The 14,460-nt window shown below is 55.1% G+C and overlaps 1 protein-coding gene across 1 annotated transcript in view; it reads left to right on the forward strand.

Annotated features, from left to right (window-relative positions):
* Window positions 1-14,460, forward strand: part of ZBTB16 (zinc finger and BTB domain containing 16) — a gene marked incomplete at its 5' end in the record, with an annotated part of 53,263 nt that overhangs the window by 12,230 nt on the left and 26,573 nt on the right. The window contains one exon of the mRNA XM_084274983.1: window positions 13,417-13,514. Within this exon, the coding sequence (XP_084131109.1) occupies window positions 13,417-13,514 (98 nt within the window). The remainder of the gene's footprint in view (window positions 1-13,416; window positions 13,515-14,460) is intronic.

The following is a 14,460-nucleotide window of genomic DNA, read 5'->3' on the forward strand; positions in this document are numbered from 1 at the left end:
GAAGGGAACAGAGAAACAGGAGGGGAGTCAACTTTTTAAAAGGGCAGGTAATGGCAGGACAAGGGGGAATGGATTAAAGCTAAAGGAGGGAAGGGTTAGATGAGATATTGGGGGGAAATTTTTTACAGAGAGAGTGGTGAGGGGCTGGAACAGCCTGCCCGGAGAGGTGGTGGATGCCCCATCCCTGGCAGTGTTCAGGGCCAGGTTGCCCTGAGCAACCTTGTGTAACTCCAGGCCTGGAGGTTGGTGTCCCTGCCACAGGCAGGGGGGTTGGAACTGTATGATCCTTGGGGTCCATTCCAACCCAGACTAGCCTGTGGTTCTATGATTCTGTTCTCTAGGAGAAAGCACACAATACTTGGGCTCGGGTTTGCCATATTGGGTTTCCGTGTCTCGTGCGTGTTGCGGGTCACGCTCCCCCCACGTGTATGAATTTGTGCCTTCTCATGAGTGCCAAATCACATTGGGGAAACGAGGGTAAGAAGTAACGTGTCCATTGGTGCCCAGAGATACATACATGCTTCTCCTTGGCATGGCTGCCTCCCTCAGCCTTGCTCTCGGATGACCGGGCATCCTTTGAAAGCACTGCAGGGGAGCAAAACGCCCCATTATTTCCAGTGCAGCTCTGCACCCGTCGCCCAAAGGATGAAGTTTCTTGCTGATGAGTTACCTTTTCTCCCCACCACCACCACCCGCGGGCTATAATTAGTGTCCTTTACACAGAATTGCCTTGGAATTGGATTTGAAGAAGATAAGAATCAAATTACCAGTATTTATCTTGTAAATTCCAAAAGATCTACCGAGAGGCACTGTATAAAGAGGATTTATTTATTTCTTTTTTTAAAAAAAGAGGAGAAAAACCCAAATTTGTGCTCTGAAAAACGCTAAGCACCCGTGGGCCCTGGAGTTCTCATGAACATCCTTACACACGGGAGGTGGCTAAGGGTGCCAGGATGGCTCCTTCCCCCGCTGAAAACAAAATAGGTACAGAAATGGGTGTCCTGTCCCTTGCCTGATGGATGCTGTCTATCAGGGCAGAGGTGGCACTGGTTTGGCAGCTGCCACGTACCCCGACGGACTATAGCATCCTACGTTTGCCATCATGGGCCAAATCAGAGTGAGCTTTCCCCCCACCCCCATGGGTTCTTCCAGTCTCGGGTTGGTACCCACATACGTTACCTCAGGTCAACTTTCCTCTTTGCCTCCATGCCTTGTCCTGGGCCAGCTCGGGGAAAAATGTCACCCAAATGCCGTCTCTCCCCCTCTTTCCCGGGATCTCCTGGCTGATGAGGCAAGCTGAGTGCCAGAAATGGATGGAGGTAATTTCGGTGGGCTCTGTTTTGACAGAAATTAAGCATCTGAATTTAAATTAAGGAGCCGGAGAGCCCGGGCAGCTGAGACTATATTTTCATAGCGTAAACAGTTGCAGAAGAAGATTAATAGCATCTGTGTAAACACGCCGGCGTAGCGGTGAGGTTGGAGCAGGGGGGGGCGGTCAGAGTTGGAAAACACTAAGGACGGGTACAGGCGAGAGGAGATGCAGTCGTCCCTCCCCTCCCACTCGCCGCCGGCACGGTGAGCACCTCACCGTCCGGCGGTAAATATTCCAGCCGCCCTCAGCCCCGCGCTCCTTCCTCGCAGTAAATTACATATTAAAGTAGCCTGGTAACTGAGCGCCGGTTGCTGCGCGATAAGCTCCGGGAAATCGATATGTTTGCCATGTGCCTGCTTGTTTATGACACCTGCCTGCAGAGCGGTTGAGCAATGCTCCGCGTGCTTGCGCTGCGCTTCCCGGGATCGCCGCTTCCCAAACCCCCGGCGGCTCTCACGGGTGAGGGTCCAACAGCATCGCTTGGGGAAGGGGTGGGATTTTTCCTTCCCCCCCCCCGCCCTGCATCCTCCCCAGCCCCACGTAGCGGCACTTAGGGATGGAGAGCCTACGTTGGGGTGTTTTTCCTCCTGCAATGCCCAGCTAGCGAGCTGCAGCAATTGACCCTTTGACCCAGATATGAAGTTGGGAGGAAAAAGACAGGGCTTGTGAGACTCTTTCTGCAAAACTCTTGACCTCTTGCAAGATTGACTCAGAGATAAGAGTAATTCTGAGCAGGTTACGGAGGGTCCAATCGATACTGAACTTTACCTCCTGCCTAAAAAAAACCCGAAGGCCGGTGGTTTGCCACAGCAAAGATACCCCACCGTGGGTTTTTGCACCGTCACCAGCCCGTAGCCGTTCCCTGGGCACAGGGAATCCTTGAATTGAGTGTCTGTGGGAAAAGGGAGCCCGTGCATTGCCCCAGTGCAGGGCTCCGAGTTCAACGGGCAAACTCGGGTGCAAACCACCTCAGCACCCCTGGATGGTGGGCCCCTGGATGGTGGCTCCCTGGAGATGCTTGGGGCTGGGAGGAGGGAGGGAGGGCACTGACGGGCAGTGCCCAGCTCCGAAAAAGCCGCTTTCTCTTTTTTAATTGCTCGCTTTCACTTTTTATGTATAAAAGATTGTCCATTTAATTAAGCGGAGAATGCAATTTCAAAAACGCTAATGCTTTACACATGACGGCTCTTAAAATACAAGTAGCGTTCCAGTATCGTGCCGTGCTTCCTTCGTGTCGATGTCTCACCAGTGGCATCGTGAGATGGAGCGTGTCAGCATCGCTCACCACCCGTGGACAGCCCGCCGTGGCGTGGCTGCTGGACAGTGTCTGTCCTGTGCTTTTGGGGATGCCACGTGGCATGGATGGGAGGGGGGCATTTTGCTCTTTGGCAGCACTGGTGAGCGGGTTTCATTTCTGTGAGCCATGCTAGCTTTGGGTTTCTCTTTTCTACCTTTATTGGGGAGGCTGGTGGGGTATTTTTTTGGAGGCTTTTTGGTTTTTCTGGGGTTTTTTCTGTTGGTTTCGGGGAGGGGGTAGTTTGCCTGTTTGGATTTTTTAATGGTGCTGCTTTGTAACGGCTGCACTCCTGAGCATGGGGTGCACCTTTGCCTCCAAGGCTGCCTTTCAGGGTCTGTCCGAATTTACAGGGCATCTTTAACCCATGCTGAATGTCTGGGGTGGGGGACATGATAAATGTGAGTGGATGGCAGTGCAGTGGGTCCCCTTGCCAGTGCAAAATCCTCTGGGTACCCTCTCTGGGACCCCCAGCGTGCAGCCAACAAGCTCCAAGTTGCCTCTTCAGGACATTTCTTACCATGGGAGGGGGGTTTGCAGCTGGCTTTGGGGACACCCCCTCCCCCCCCCAAATTTCCCCTCCCTGCATTAACGCGTGCCTTTCCCCAGACAAACCCGCTGGGAACTTCGAGGCGAGTCGCTGGGTTTGTTGTTAAAAACCCGCACGAACACCGCCAGCCCCCCCCCTCTTTTCTTTTTCCTCCACAACCCCCCCCCTTTTTTTTTTTGTAGCTTAGAAACCTCTCTTTGTGGCAGAAGGCTGGGAGGGTTTGAATGCCACATACAGGCGTAGGAGGCTGACTGAGACCATACGGCTTTATCATTCATTAATTCCTGCGCTCATTCATCCCCCTATTTAAACTCCTCTGTAAAGACGGGAGCTACAGATGGTCTTTTGGTACCCGCTTTAGCCTGCAGACCTCAGCCCCGACAAAGGGGTACAGAGGGAGCAGCAGAGTGTACAAAATATTTCCAACCATTAGAAATCGAGGTCTCATTCACCGCCGGCTCCTGTTTTGAAAGTGAATTTATGCGAGAGCGTCGTAACCCGCCGAACGGGGCATTGCCAAGAGCCTGGCTTAATTGAGGGGCGAGCGTTAGCCGCTGTTGGGCTGGATGCAATCGCGCCTTGCGGGCCGGAGGAGCGGCCGTGATGCTTTAGCTGCGCGCTTGCCTTTGTGTCACGCAGTGAGAAAAGCTCCAGCAATGAAGGGGAAGGGAGATGGCACCTTATTTTTCTTTTTTTGAAGTATTTTTTATTTTTGCCTGCGTTAATTTGATGCCAGGTCGCTGTCACTGATATTTACCCCCCCCATAAGGATTGGTTGCCATCAGGGTACCCCCAGGCGTGATGCCACATGCGTGTTCAGCAGGGCTGCTGTGGTTCAGGCACCCTGCGGCACCTTGGGCTGGCTGGAGATGCTCTTCTCCCCCAACTCATCCAGGTTCCCGTTGCGGTTGCGATGACACACCAGATGTGCGGTGCCCGGATTGACACTGGCATCTCCCATGTCTAATCCCGTGGGTGACCAAGGGGTGTTGGAGCAAGAGGGATGCACAGAGCTCATGTGTTTGCCCCCTCACTTTTCCCCTCGGGTTTACCAGGGGACGGCAGCGTGCAGGGATGTGTGGCACGTGCCAGTCTCACTGGCGCCTGGGGAGCTGCTGGGGCAAACTTGGGGCGTTTCCTTGACACGAAGCCCTGTTGTCCGCTGAAAAAAGGGGGTTGGACACCCAGCTGGGTGCTCTCTGTCCGTTTTGCCAGAAAGTCGGGACCAAAAGTTTTCTTGTGGCGAAACCGAACTCCGCGAGCACGTTTCTACACATGCTGTGCTTAAATATTAACACCAATTGAGCAAATTGCCTTTTAACTGCCTTTATTTGCTTTCATTAACAGTATAATTTAAAAGCTCCCGAATTTGCATGGAACCTGTTGTGCACGTTGGGGGGGCGGGGGTGCGCGCGTGAGGCTGCTCATAAATTAATTAATCGTCAGCAAGGCTCCTGGGGGAAGTCCCGAGCTGCCAGGACAGCTCAGCACCGCCCGGGCCCTTCGCTTCGGGACGCCGCGTACTTTTTGGCCGGGGCCGGGGGCGGGGGGAAGCGGAGCGTGTGCCGTCAGGGCTGGCGTGTCCCGCTCGGAACTTGGCTCAGCCTGGGAGGTATTTATTTATTTTTCAGCAAAACATGTTGCAGGCTGAGCAAAACGAATCGTGGCGTAGCTGAAGGCAGCGCGCTTCTTCTTAACGTGCGGGTGGTTCAACTCCGCTCCCCTCGGCGCCAACGCTTGCGCGGTCCCGGGGAGCGAAGCTGGTACGGGCAGCACCCCCAGTGCCACACCATGCCAATGACTCCAATGTTTGATGCATCCCCTGTCCATTATTCTTCCCAAAAGCTATGTTTTCCCTAGGAGGGTTGGCTGTTGGACACACAGCACCAGCCTCGTTCTGTGCCCTGGTTCACCCTGTCTGTGCCAGCTGCCCAGCTCTGGCTGTGCTCCTTTCCCTCCTCACCCCAACCCTTGAGTTTAGTGGCGTTAAATCACGCCGACACTGAGCGTTTTGCATCTCCACCTTGGAATCTTGGGTGGAAAACGAGGACGTTTGCACACACGACGACCCAGGTGAACACACTCGTTGTTCCCTGGTGCGACTGTCCTCGTGTGCCCGGGCGTCCCAGTCTTAGCCGTCATGGAGCATCCTGGAAGGGTGTTTGTCATTGTCAAGGGTGGGGAAGAACTCCCAGTTCTGCTGCAATACGTTTCTTGGTCATGCATTTGAGGCGGGAACAGCTGGTACCTTGGGCTTTGGGGGTGCTGGTTGCACCCCCAGTTGTTGATGCCGATGCCGGATAAAGACCCAGCCGTGCCAGGGCTTGGTGAGCCCGGCTTGCTGTCCCCAGGCTGTGACACCTTCCCATTGCTCCCCTCGCTGCCACTTCCATGCCCCGGCTGCTTGCTGAAGCCCAGTGTGGTTCAGATACGTTAATTTACTGGCTCGACAAGGTGCGTAATGCTCATCTCCCAGCTTCTAATTGGAAATAATTAGTCTTTCGTCAGCTCCAGGAGCTTCTGAGGTAGCAGCATGGACCCAGGCAGTGCTGGTGGGAAGGCATGAGGGGATCTGGCTGTGTCAGGCCAGTAGAAGCCTTCCTGAGGAACCCTTGGACGTTGGTTGGGGGGGGTTTCAGCCTGTCCGAGGGCATCTCTCCGCCAGAGACGGGCGGCATAACAGCCGAGCGTTACGGTTTCATTAATCAACGCCACTTCCACTGCCCCTTTACAGCAACACAACTGCTGTGGCTGTCCCTGGCTGACAGCTCCCTAATTCATCTTCCCCGGGGAAGGTGGGAGGGGGAAGACGGGGGATGGACAGACCCGCCGCTGCTCTCCGCTCACACGCTGACGTTTGCGGTGCCACGGGGCGCGCGTGTGTGCGCGAGAGCTGCGGTTCCAGCGCTTGGCAGGGCTGTACGTGGAGGCAAGCATTGTGCCTTGGACCCCCACCACCACCCAGCCACCCACCTGACGGTTGCATCCCAGGAGCCCACAGCCAAAACCTCCCCTCGCGGGGAGAGCATGTGGGACCAGGGAGGCGGCTGCGGGTTGGCATCGGGCGTCCTTAATTCTAGCCACAAAAAAAATCCCACAACGTTTTGGAGTCGCCGGCGCTCAGAAAGCGTTTTCATCAAAGCGCTTTATTCGCCGGCGCTCCGACATCTGGAGAGCACAGATAGATATTTTCCTTAAGACTGTATTTCCGAGCCGCGAGCTCTTCCCTGCCTGTTAATTAATCCTTTGTAGTTTAGCGACTGATGAAATCACGGCTCTATGAAATTTTAATCCTTGCGCTGTACAGGCACAGCCGACATTATCAGAGGACCCCAGGTGTGTGCTTGAAATTAGTTTGTTGAATCTCTTGCATATTTGATTACCTTATAAAACTCCTTGGGATCTGGGCCGCTCCCAGGAAAGGCGGCGTACGCCCGCAGTTTGTGCCCGCTCCCGGCAGGGCTGGAAACAGGGATGTACTGGGGCGGGGGGGGGGGCATCAGCAGCGTCAGTGTCACCTCCCTAATGAGGTGGGGGGCAAGCACAGGATAGAGCAACTGAGCTTCAGCTGCGGGTTTCTTTTGTGGACCCCATGGAGCTTGCAGGGAAGTGGCAGTGGGAGTGAGCATGCGCTGGGCGAGAGGTGGGCTCGGCGAAGAGGATGCTGAGCAAAACTCACTGGGAAAATAAGACGTGGCCTAAAGTCCTCAGAGGAGAACGCAGGGGATGTCCCACGGTGCTCCCTGAGGATGGGGTCAGCATGGGAAGGTGGCTCTGACTCTCACCCAGTGCAGCCCCGTGGGCATCATCCAGTTTTGAACTAGCACCCAGCCCTGTCCCTGCGTCCGGATCACCAAAGGGAGAGGGGAAATGGCAGAAACATGTTCCCCTCCCCTGAAATTCTCTGAAGTCATTCTCTACCCCGGGGTCCTGCCAGAGCTCCCACCTCCCCGCTTTTGCCTGCTGGGAGACATTCATTGTCTCCCTCTTCATTGTGGAGCACGGATACGATGCTGCATGGACCGTCCTGGGACCCTTCCCCATACGTCCCTAGTGAGCATCCCACACCCCAACCTTTCCCCACATCCCGACCACCCCTCAGGGCCAGGAGGGATGAGCTGCCCAGGCCATCAGCTTGCCGTTGGCAGACCGCGCTGGTGCTCCAATGGCACACGTGCTGCTAGGGAAACCAGATGATGAATATATTTTTAAACTTGGAATCCGTGAACCGCTTATTATTTCTGAATTAGGAATCAAAACATCTGCATAATCGCGCCGCTGCTGCGGCAGATGTACTCGGCGCTAAGGTCACTTTGCTTTTCTGTCGAAATTTCCCGTTATTATTATTTTTTTTTATAAGAATAAGCTTCCCCTGGTGCTCTGCTTGACGCCTCTGACACCCATGTCATGTTTGCTCAGCACCGCGGCCGTGGCATCGCGGGTGTGATGCCAAGCGCAGCCCCTGCAGGGTCAACGCCACCCGGGGAAGCAAACGCTCTCTCCTCCTGCTCCGTACGTCAGTGTCACCAGATGCCCGAAGAATGGGGATGATGATTTTGGACGGGATGAATTAGCGCCGGTTATTCTAAGCAGGGAGGGGGTGTGTGTGTGCTGGTGAGGAGTTAACCCCTCAGTGCCCATGCTCCAGATGCATCGACCAGAGTGTGCCGGTGGGAATAAGGCTCCATCCCAGGGAAATCCCATGCAGTAGCGGTTATTGAGGAAATACTGCCCATTTGAGCCCCTAGGGAGACGGAATACATTAAATAATGATGAAATACATCAAATAATCATAATTCCTCTTTTCCCAGCCCACGCGTGCCAGGTCCAGGCAGGCGGTACGCTGCAGGAGTTGTTGCCCTTTTGTGGCGTTTGTCGGTGGGCAGGGTGTGAAGTGAGGTTTTGAAGCCCACTTTCAACATCCCAGGCTTGCATTTTGACACAAGTTGAGGCAGAACAGGAGGGATCCTTCCTTTGGTTTTCTGGGAAAGGAGAGGTGTTGGCGTGTCCCAGTGAAATGATGCTGGGGCGCAGCGTATGGTTAGAGCTTGTGAATTAGCCTGTGGTAAATAGAAACGCTGCACGGGCAGGGAGTTTTAGTGCTGGCTGTTGAGAGCTGTCCCCTCCCCCCACCTTTTTTCTTTCTTTTTTTTAAAAAAAAACTTCAGAAATAGTGAAATCCTTATTTCCAGCTCCTGCAGGATTGATTTTATCTAATTTTTTTATTTTACTTTTCATTTTGGAGCAGCAGTGCTTTGAGGGCGGTTTATTTATATAATTTTTTGACATATTTTTTTTTCCCCCCCTTCCTTCTTAAACGGAAAGGACGGTCTCTGCTCCCTTCCCCCTCCCCTGTGCCCTTAATAGCTCTCCCTGCTATTTTAATCCTCCGGGCTGGGAGATGAGGGCAAGAGCAGTGGCTGTGCAGGAGCTGAGCCTCCCCCAGCACCGCGTCCCGCCGCCGGCTCGAACGGTCCGATGTCACCCGGCGTCGTAAATAACCGTGTCGGATGTAAAGCTCTTATCAGAGGATGTATAACGTGGTTTCTCGCAGGCGGCTCGCTGCCCGCTGACCTTGGCTTTCCGCGAGATCCCCGCGGCAAATGAGATGTGGCACCGCCGCCCCTATCTTGATAAAATAGATCAGGGGGCGAATCGATTTTCATATCGATTTGCCCAGGACGAGGGAGGCGCAGGTGGAAACGGAGCGGCAGGGAGGAGCGTGGCTGGGGTGGGGTGGTTGGTTTTTTTTTGGAGAGGGGGAGAGTTAGGGAATTATTTAACCTGATTGAGTTGGGGATGTGAAGCCGTCCCGGTCCCAGTTTGCCTACTCGGTGTTTGGCGTCGCACGCACCGTGGCAGGGGATGTACGGGGCCAGCAGCCGCCCCTCCGACGGGGCACGGCGGTTATAGCCCGGTATAAATAAAATCAGAAGGCTCCTATAAAACTCTGTTATTGCTGCGGCACAAAGTTAGAACCGCTTGAGGTTTCTGCTCCCTGGCTCTCGCGCGCGCACAGCAATGAATATTTTATAGGAAAGGAAATACTTAGTGTCTGAAGCTTTTTATAGCGCTGCCGCCGCTGCTCCCGCGGGCGGCAACCTGCCCACTCCTCACCCTCTGAGGCAGGGGCTGAGCCCCCGCACCATCCTGGTGCGTCTGCATCCCTGGGGAAACCTTCAGACTGGGCAGGGAACCACCACAGGACGCAGCAAGGGGCAATCTTAACCTGTTGCATGGGTGCAAAGCCCCCCCTCCCTCCCCCCTTTCCCCTTAAAATTGGTGAGGGTGGATCTCTGCCTGTGCCTTTTGCTTTCACACTGGTGCGAGAGTCCTTAACATCCGTTTCTGTCCATGTTGTTGTGTGGTGAGACTCGCGCTGTTATGATGGGGTGGTGGGACACTGGCAGCGACGCGTGAACCCCGGCAGCCCCTTGGGCTCTGCCACGGGCTTCGCTGCTCCAACAGGTTTCGAGCCAAAACTCTGGCCCGCTTGAGCCTTTCCTGGGCTGGGGGGTGCTGATTCTTGTATTTGCCTTCCCTAGTAGCCGGTGGCCCTGCCAAGCTTCGCCCCGTCCCAGAGATGACAAAGTGCCCTTTAGTTAATTGCAGAACGGATCGCCTGGAGTTAAAAGTTCTGATTTATACGACCGTGGCTCTAACTGCTCAATAACACGGGCCCGTAATCTACTTTCATTTCAAACAGAAGGGTGATTTATGGGGCAGCATGCCGCTTTAGCTCAGAAATGAGGTGTTCAACATATGCTCTGTTGACATAAATTTGGAATTTATCGCTCCTGTCAAAACTGCCTGTTGGACAAAGGTGCGCATTAAGGCAATAAATGGCTCGGAATAGTTTTCTGTCAAATTTCCCAACCGGTGCCTTCGCTCTGTTTGAGGAAGGGGGGCGGGAAATACACGCCTCGAAGTAATCAAACGGCCCAAAAGCCAGGCGTCTTGTTTAGAGTGGGGTGAGGGGGTGGTCTTCTCTCTGCTTCCCCAAAAAAGAGGTGGTGCAGAGGGGCCGGGCAGCCAGAGATCCTCACCTAAAAACCGCAGAAGGTGTTTTCACGTGGGTCTCTGAACTGTAGGGACTAGGGGAGTGGGGGGCTGCACCGGCACCCAGTGCGTGTTGCCCCACCCACCCACCCTGGGTAATGCTCTGCCGCGCCCTCCACATCCCTCCGGGGCCTCTTGGCACAAAGCAGCACCCTGCAGGGAAAACTCATAATTTTTACACCGCGCGGTCTCGCTGGAGTCGCCGTCCCTTTGAAGTGCTTCTTGCGGGGCGTTTACGGGACTTTTTAATTACCGGCAGCTCGCGAGGGGCCAGTCTCCCGCCCGGCTTTTGTTGGCCAGCGCGAGGTGGGGAAGGGAGTATGGCCTCACGGATGGTTGACATCCCTCCAATGCTGGACAAATCTCCGTGCCAGAGCTCTCTCTGGACTGTCGGTCCAGGGATGTGCTGCCATGAGCATCCTCACCGCCCCGGCACAACCCCGGAGCAATCTTGCCTTTCCGAGCGGCATGCTTTTTTGTTTTCTTCTTCTCATTTCTCTCTTTGCATCACCCAGAAGTGATGGGGTTTAGTGTTGCAACGCCCTTAACTTCTTTCCCCCTCACCTCCCCCCCGGCCGCCCCCGCCGCCTCCTTCTCGAGGCACAACTTCAGAAGCACATATTGATCTTTCCTCTCAGATCTTAACAGCCCGAGCAGCCGTAATACCTTGCTTACATCTGCCAGGTTTCTGTGCAGTTTTGCAACATCTCCTTAATCCGGCGAGCAGAAATAGAACGTTTCAATCATATTTTGCTACCGGGAAACCGAGCGGCAGATAAAGCGCTTTAAGACCTTGTTGAAAGGGACCGCGCAAAGATGGCGAGCGATAAGATCGTCCTGCGAGCAGGCGCCGAATGGAACAACTTTTGTCGCCGCTGAAATTCGGCGGTGGAGATATTGCAAATAAATTACTCGCTGGGCGCTTTAAAATGAGGAGGCGGTCGCGTGGTGGGGGATACGGGTCGGTGTGCAGGGTGTCTGGGCGCTAGTGAGGTCGGTGGGCTCTCCCGCCTCCACATTCCCCCTCCTTTCCTTGCCAGGGAAGGGTCTTACCCGCCTTCAGGCTGAGCCCAGCATCAAGTGCCATGATCCGGCTGGCACTCGCATCAGTGTGGGCAACTTGCTGTGCTCGGGCAATCTGAATTCGACCTGGGTTGCCCTGGCTTTTGGGCACCCTCACGGGGCACGAGGCTGTGTGTGTTGGATTTCTGTAGGCTCAGGTGAGGCAGGGAAGGGAAGCTCATCCTTTTCTCAGCTCAGTTCCTTGAGGCTCGCTCTTTCCACCAAGAAAAGGAAAAAAAATTCCAAGTTTTACAAGTTTTACTCGAATTAATTAACCGATTACACTTTAATTCACCAAAAAGACATCCTTGCCTCAAAGAGGCGAGCGCCACGACATTGGCAGGGAGGGTGCCATGCTCTTCCTAGCACAGTGCTTTGAACTCGACGCTGAGCGCAGAAGCGAGCTCAGCCCGAGCTGGGGGAGCGTGACAGGCGCGTCCCTAATTAAAAATGCAAAACGAGAAGGTTGTCACTTATTTAGCTGACTTCTTGGCAGCAGAGGTCTGTCAGGAGGCTGGCGTTGTATTTATTTTTGTGAGGCGGATAAACCCCTTGGATCGTAAACCTCCTTGGCCTGAATTCGTGCGTGACTCCTAATCCTCTGCTATGACACAGTGAATTTAGGACAAGCCTGATTAATAATTACATTATACAGCAAAGTTGAGAGCAGAAACCTGTGCTTTTTCTCCCCGCTCTGTGGCAGCTGCTCGCTGCTGGGCATCGTGGGATCTCCTCTGCCGTTCAACATCCAGGATGTGGGGGCCGGTGGCTTCGCCGGGGGGGGACTGGACCTTGCACGCTGTGGGGCTGGGGAAGGTTCGAGGCTCAGAGCTCTCAGTGGCTGCGAGGGATGCTCCAGCTGGGGCTCGGTGGAGCAGCAGCCGGGGCCGAGCCCTCCCGTGGGAGCAGCAGAGGGAGGAGGGTTCGGCATCCCGCCCCGGACAAGACCGTTTCTGTTTTGTCTTTGGCAACAAGGCAATAAAAATATGCTGGTCGTGTTGCGGAGCGATGACAAATGGCGGGCGCGAGCAGAGGTCGGCATGCGGCGTTTCTCCTCGAGCGCCTACAAATACCTCTCTGTTTACAGCATCCGATTTTGAAACTCCGCACGTGCCCCCGTCGCGAGCCCGTCGGTACGAGCGGCTCTCGTTAACTGGGGTGCGGCTCGCGCGCAGCAGCCGGCAGCGCTCCTCTGGAAGCATTTCTGACTTGGGGGATGGGAATGGGGGGGGGGGGATGTTTATCCACTCTCCCATTGAGCACGGAGGAGCCTTCTTGCTTTGCGAAAGCATCCCTTTATCACCGGCCGATGAGCTGCTGGGGGTCGTGTCCATGCTCCCCCCCTCCCCTTGCATGTGTTTGGAGCAATTGGTGGCCAGCTGGGGAGCAACGAGCCTTGGGATGCTCCTCTGGGATGTGGGGCTGGGCAAAGCTGGGGTGAAATGGGCTTGGGAGGGGTTGCCCCAAAAATGTCAAAGGATGCTCAGCCCCCCTCACCATGGCACGCGATGGGTGACGGACGCGGCTCTGCCGCCGTGGTTGGGAGGTTGTGCAACGCTGGCCGGGCGTAGCTTGGGTTGTGCCTCGCAGTGCCAGGAAATGGTGAGTGGCATGTTTCCTGTTTGCTAGCTGCTGGTTAGGGCTCTGGCTTGCGAGCTGCATCTCGCCGAATCTGGATGGAAATTGGGATTCACTTAGGAAGGCGGGCGAAAACCTCGTGATATTTTTTTTTTCCCCTTTTTTGGGAGGACAACACCTTTCTCTGGAGCGCTCGGTGCGAAGGGAAGATGCTTGTCGACACTCACCTTACATCAACCCCAGAGCTCAGGCTCTCCAGGCTTATTAAAAGAACCCAACAGTGGTAATGATAACATACATTAAACACCAGAATGTGATCTCGCTGCTCCTGCGGTGTCACACGGGACTCCGCTCCATGCCCGTCCGATAACGTGTCTCCAACCAGAACCGATTGCGTAGGTTGTGTGAAGTGTCGGGATGCTTCCCGGCGTCGGGTCGGATAACTTTCCCCTCCATCCTGCCTCGTGTGGGAGGACTGACCCCTTCTCTCTTCTCCCCTAGGAAGCTGCACAGCGGGATGAAGACTTACGGATGTGAGCTGTGCGGGAAGCGGTTCCTCGACAGCTTGCGGCTGCGAATGCACTTACTGGCTCACTCAGGTGGGTTGGGAGAGGGATGCTCGGGGAGGGGTGGGATGGATGCTGCCCGTGCCCACCCAGAGATGCCTTGCTTGTCTAGAGAAATACGCGTGCTGAGCCGGCTGTGCCCTTCACAGGGCAACGCACCGCACCACGCACTTCTCCTCCCTGCGCCCAGTAATTCGATTTACTTCAGCTTTCTTTTCTGGAGTTGCTCTTCTGTTCCTTTAATCGGGGAAATCTTTGCGGGGCTGAGTGGCTCAGAACGACAAACACACCCAGCAGCCACCGGTTGTCCAGCTCGGCTCATAGTGTAGGCATCACCTTCCCTCCAGCTTCCCTGTGCATCCCGGTGCCACACTCCTCACATGCGGGCAACCGCTCGCCGCAGCTTCGTTAGCAAAACTGCTGCAGATTTGGGCATCCTCTGCCTAACGAATCTAACCAGTAGGTCCATGTGATGCAGACCCTTTAATTAAACAGCTAAGGAAAGGCTTGGCCACTGTGTCGGTGGGAAGTCTTGTGCTCTGCAGCTCGACGCAGGCTGATGTTCCTCTCGGGCGTGCGTCCCCTCGCATGGCTAGCAGGGGGTTAACGTAAAAAAACCTCATTCTCGTCTATTGTTTGCCCCTGTTTTCTCATTTCTTATCTCCTCATCGCCCCTTGTCTGCACTGGGGAGCCGAGCAGGGCGAGGGGGGGGAGGACGGGGGGCAGCACCTGGGGGAGCAGCGTGGGGCTGCCATCCCCACCCTCCTTCAGGTTCTTCCTTTTAGGGGGCTGGAGCCAGCCCCAATCTCATCCCCACCCCACTGCTTTTAGCCACAGGCACCAGCCGGTTGCCTTGGCTGGTCCCCATAATGCCCACATCCCCCATACACCAGGGTGCAGAATGCTGGTGCATCCCCCCCAACACTGGGATGCAGGATGCCGGTGTATCCCCCGGCTCTGGTCCTGGGATGCTGGTCC

This window comes from Gallinula chloropus (assembly GCF_964237585.1).
Source record: "Gallinula chloropus genome assembly, chromosome: 24".
In the NCBI taxonomy this organism is placed as follows: Eukaryota; Metazoa; Chordata; class Aves; order Gruiformes; family Rallidae; genus Gallinula; species Gallinula chloropus.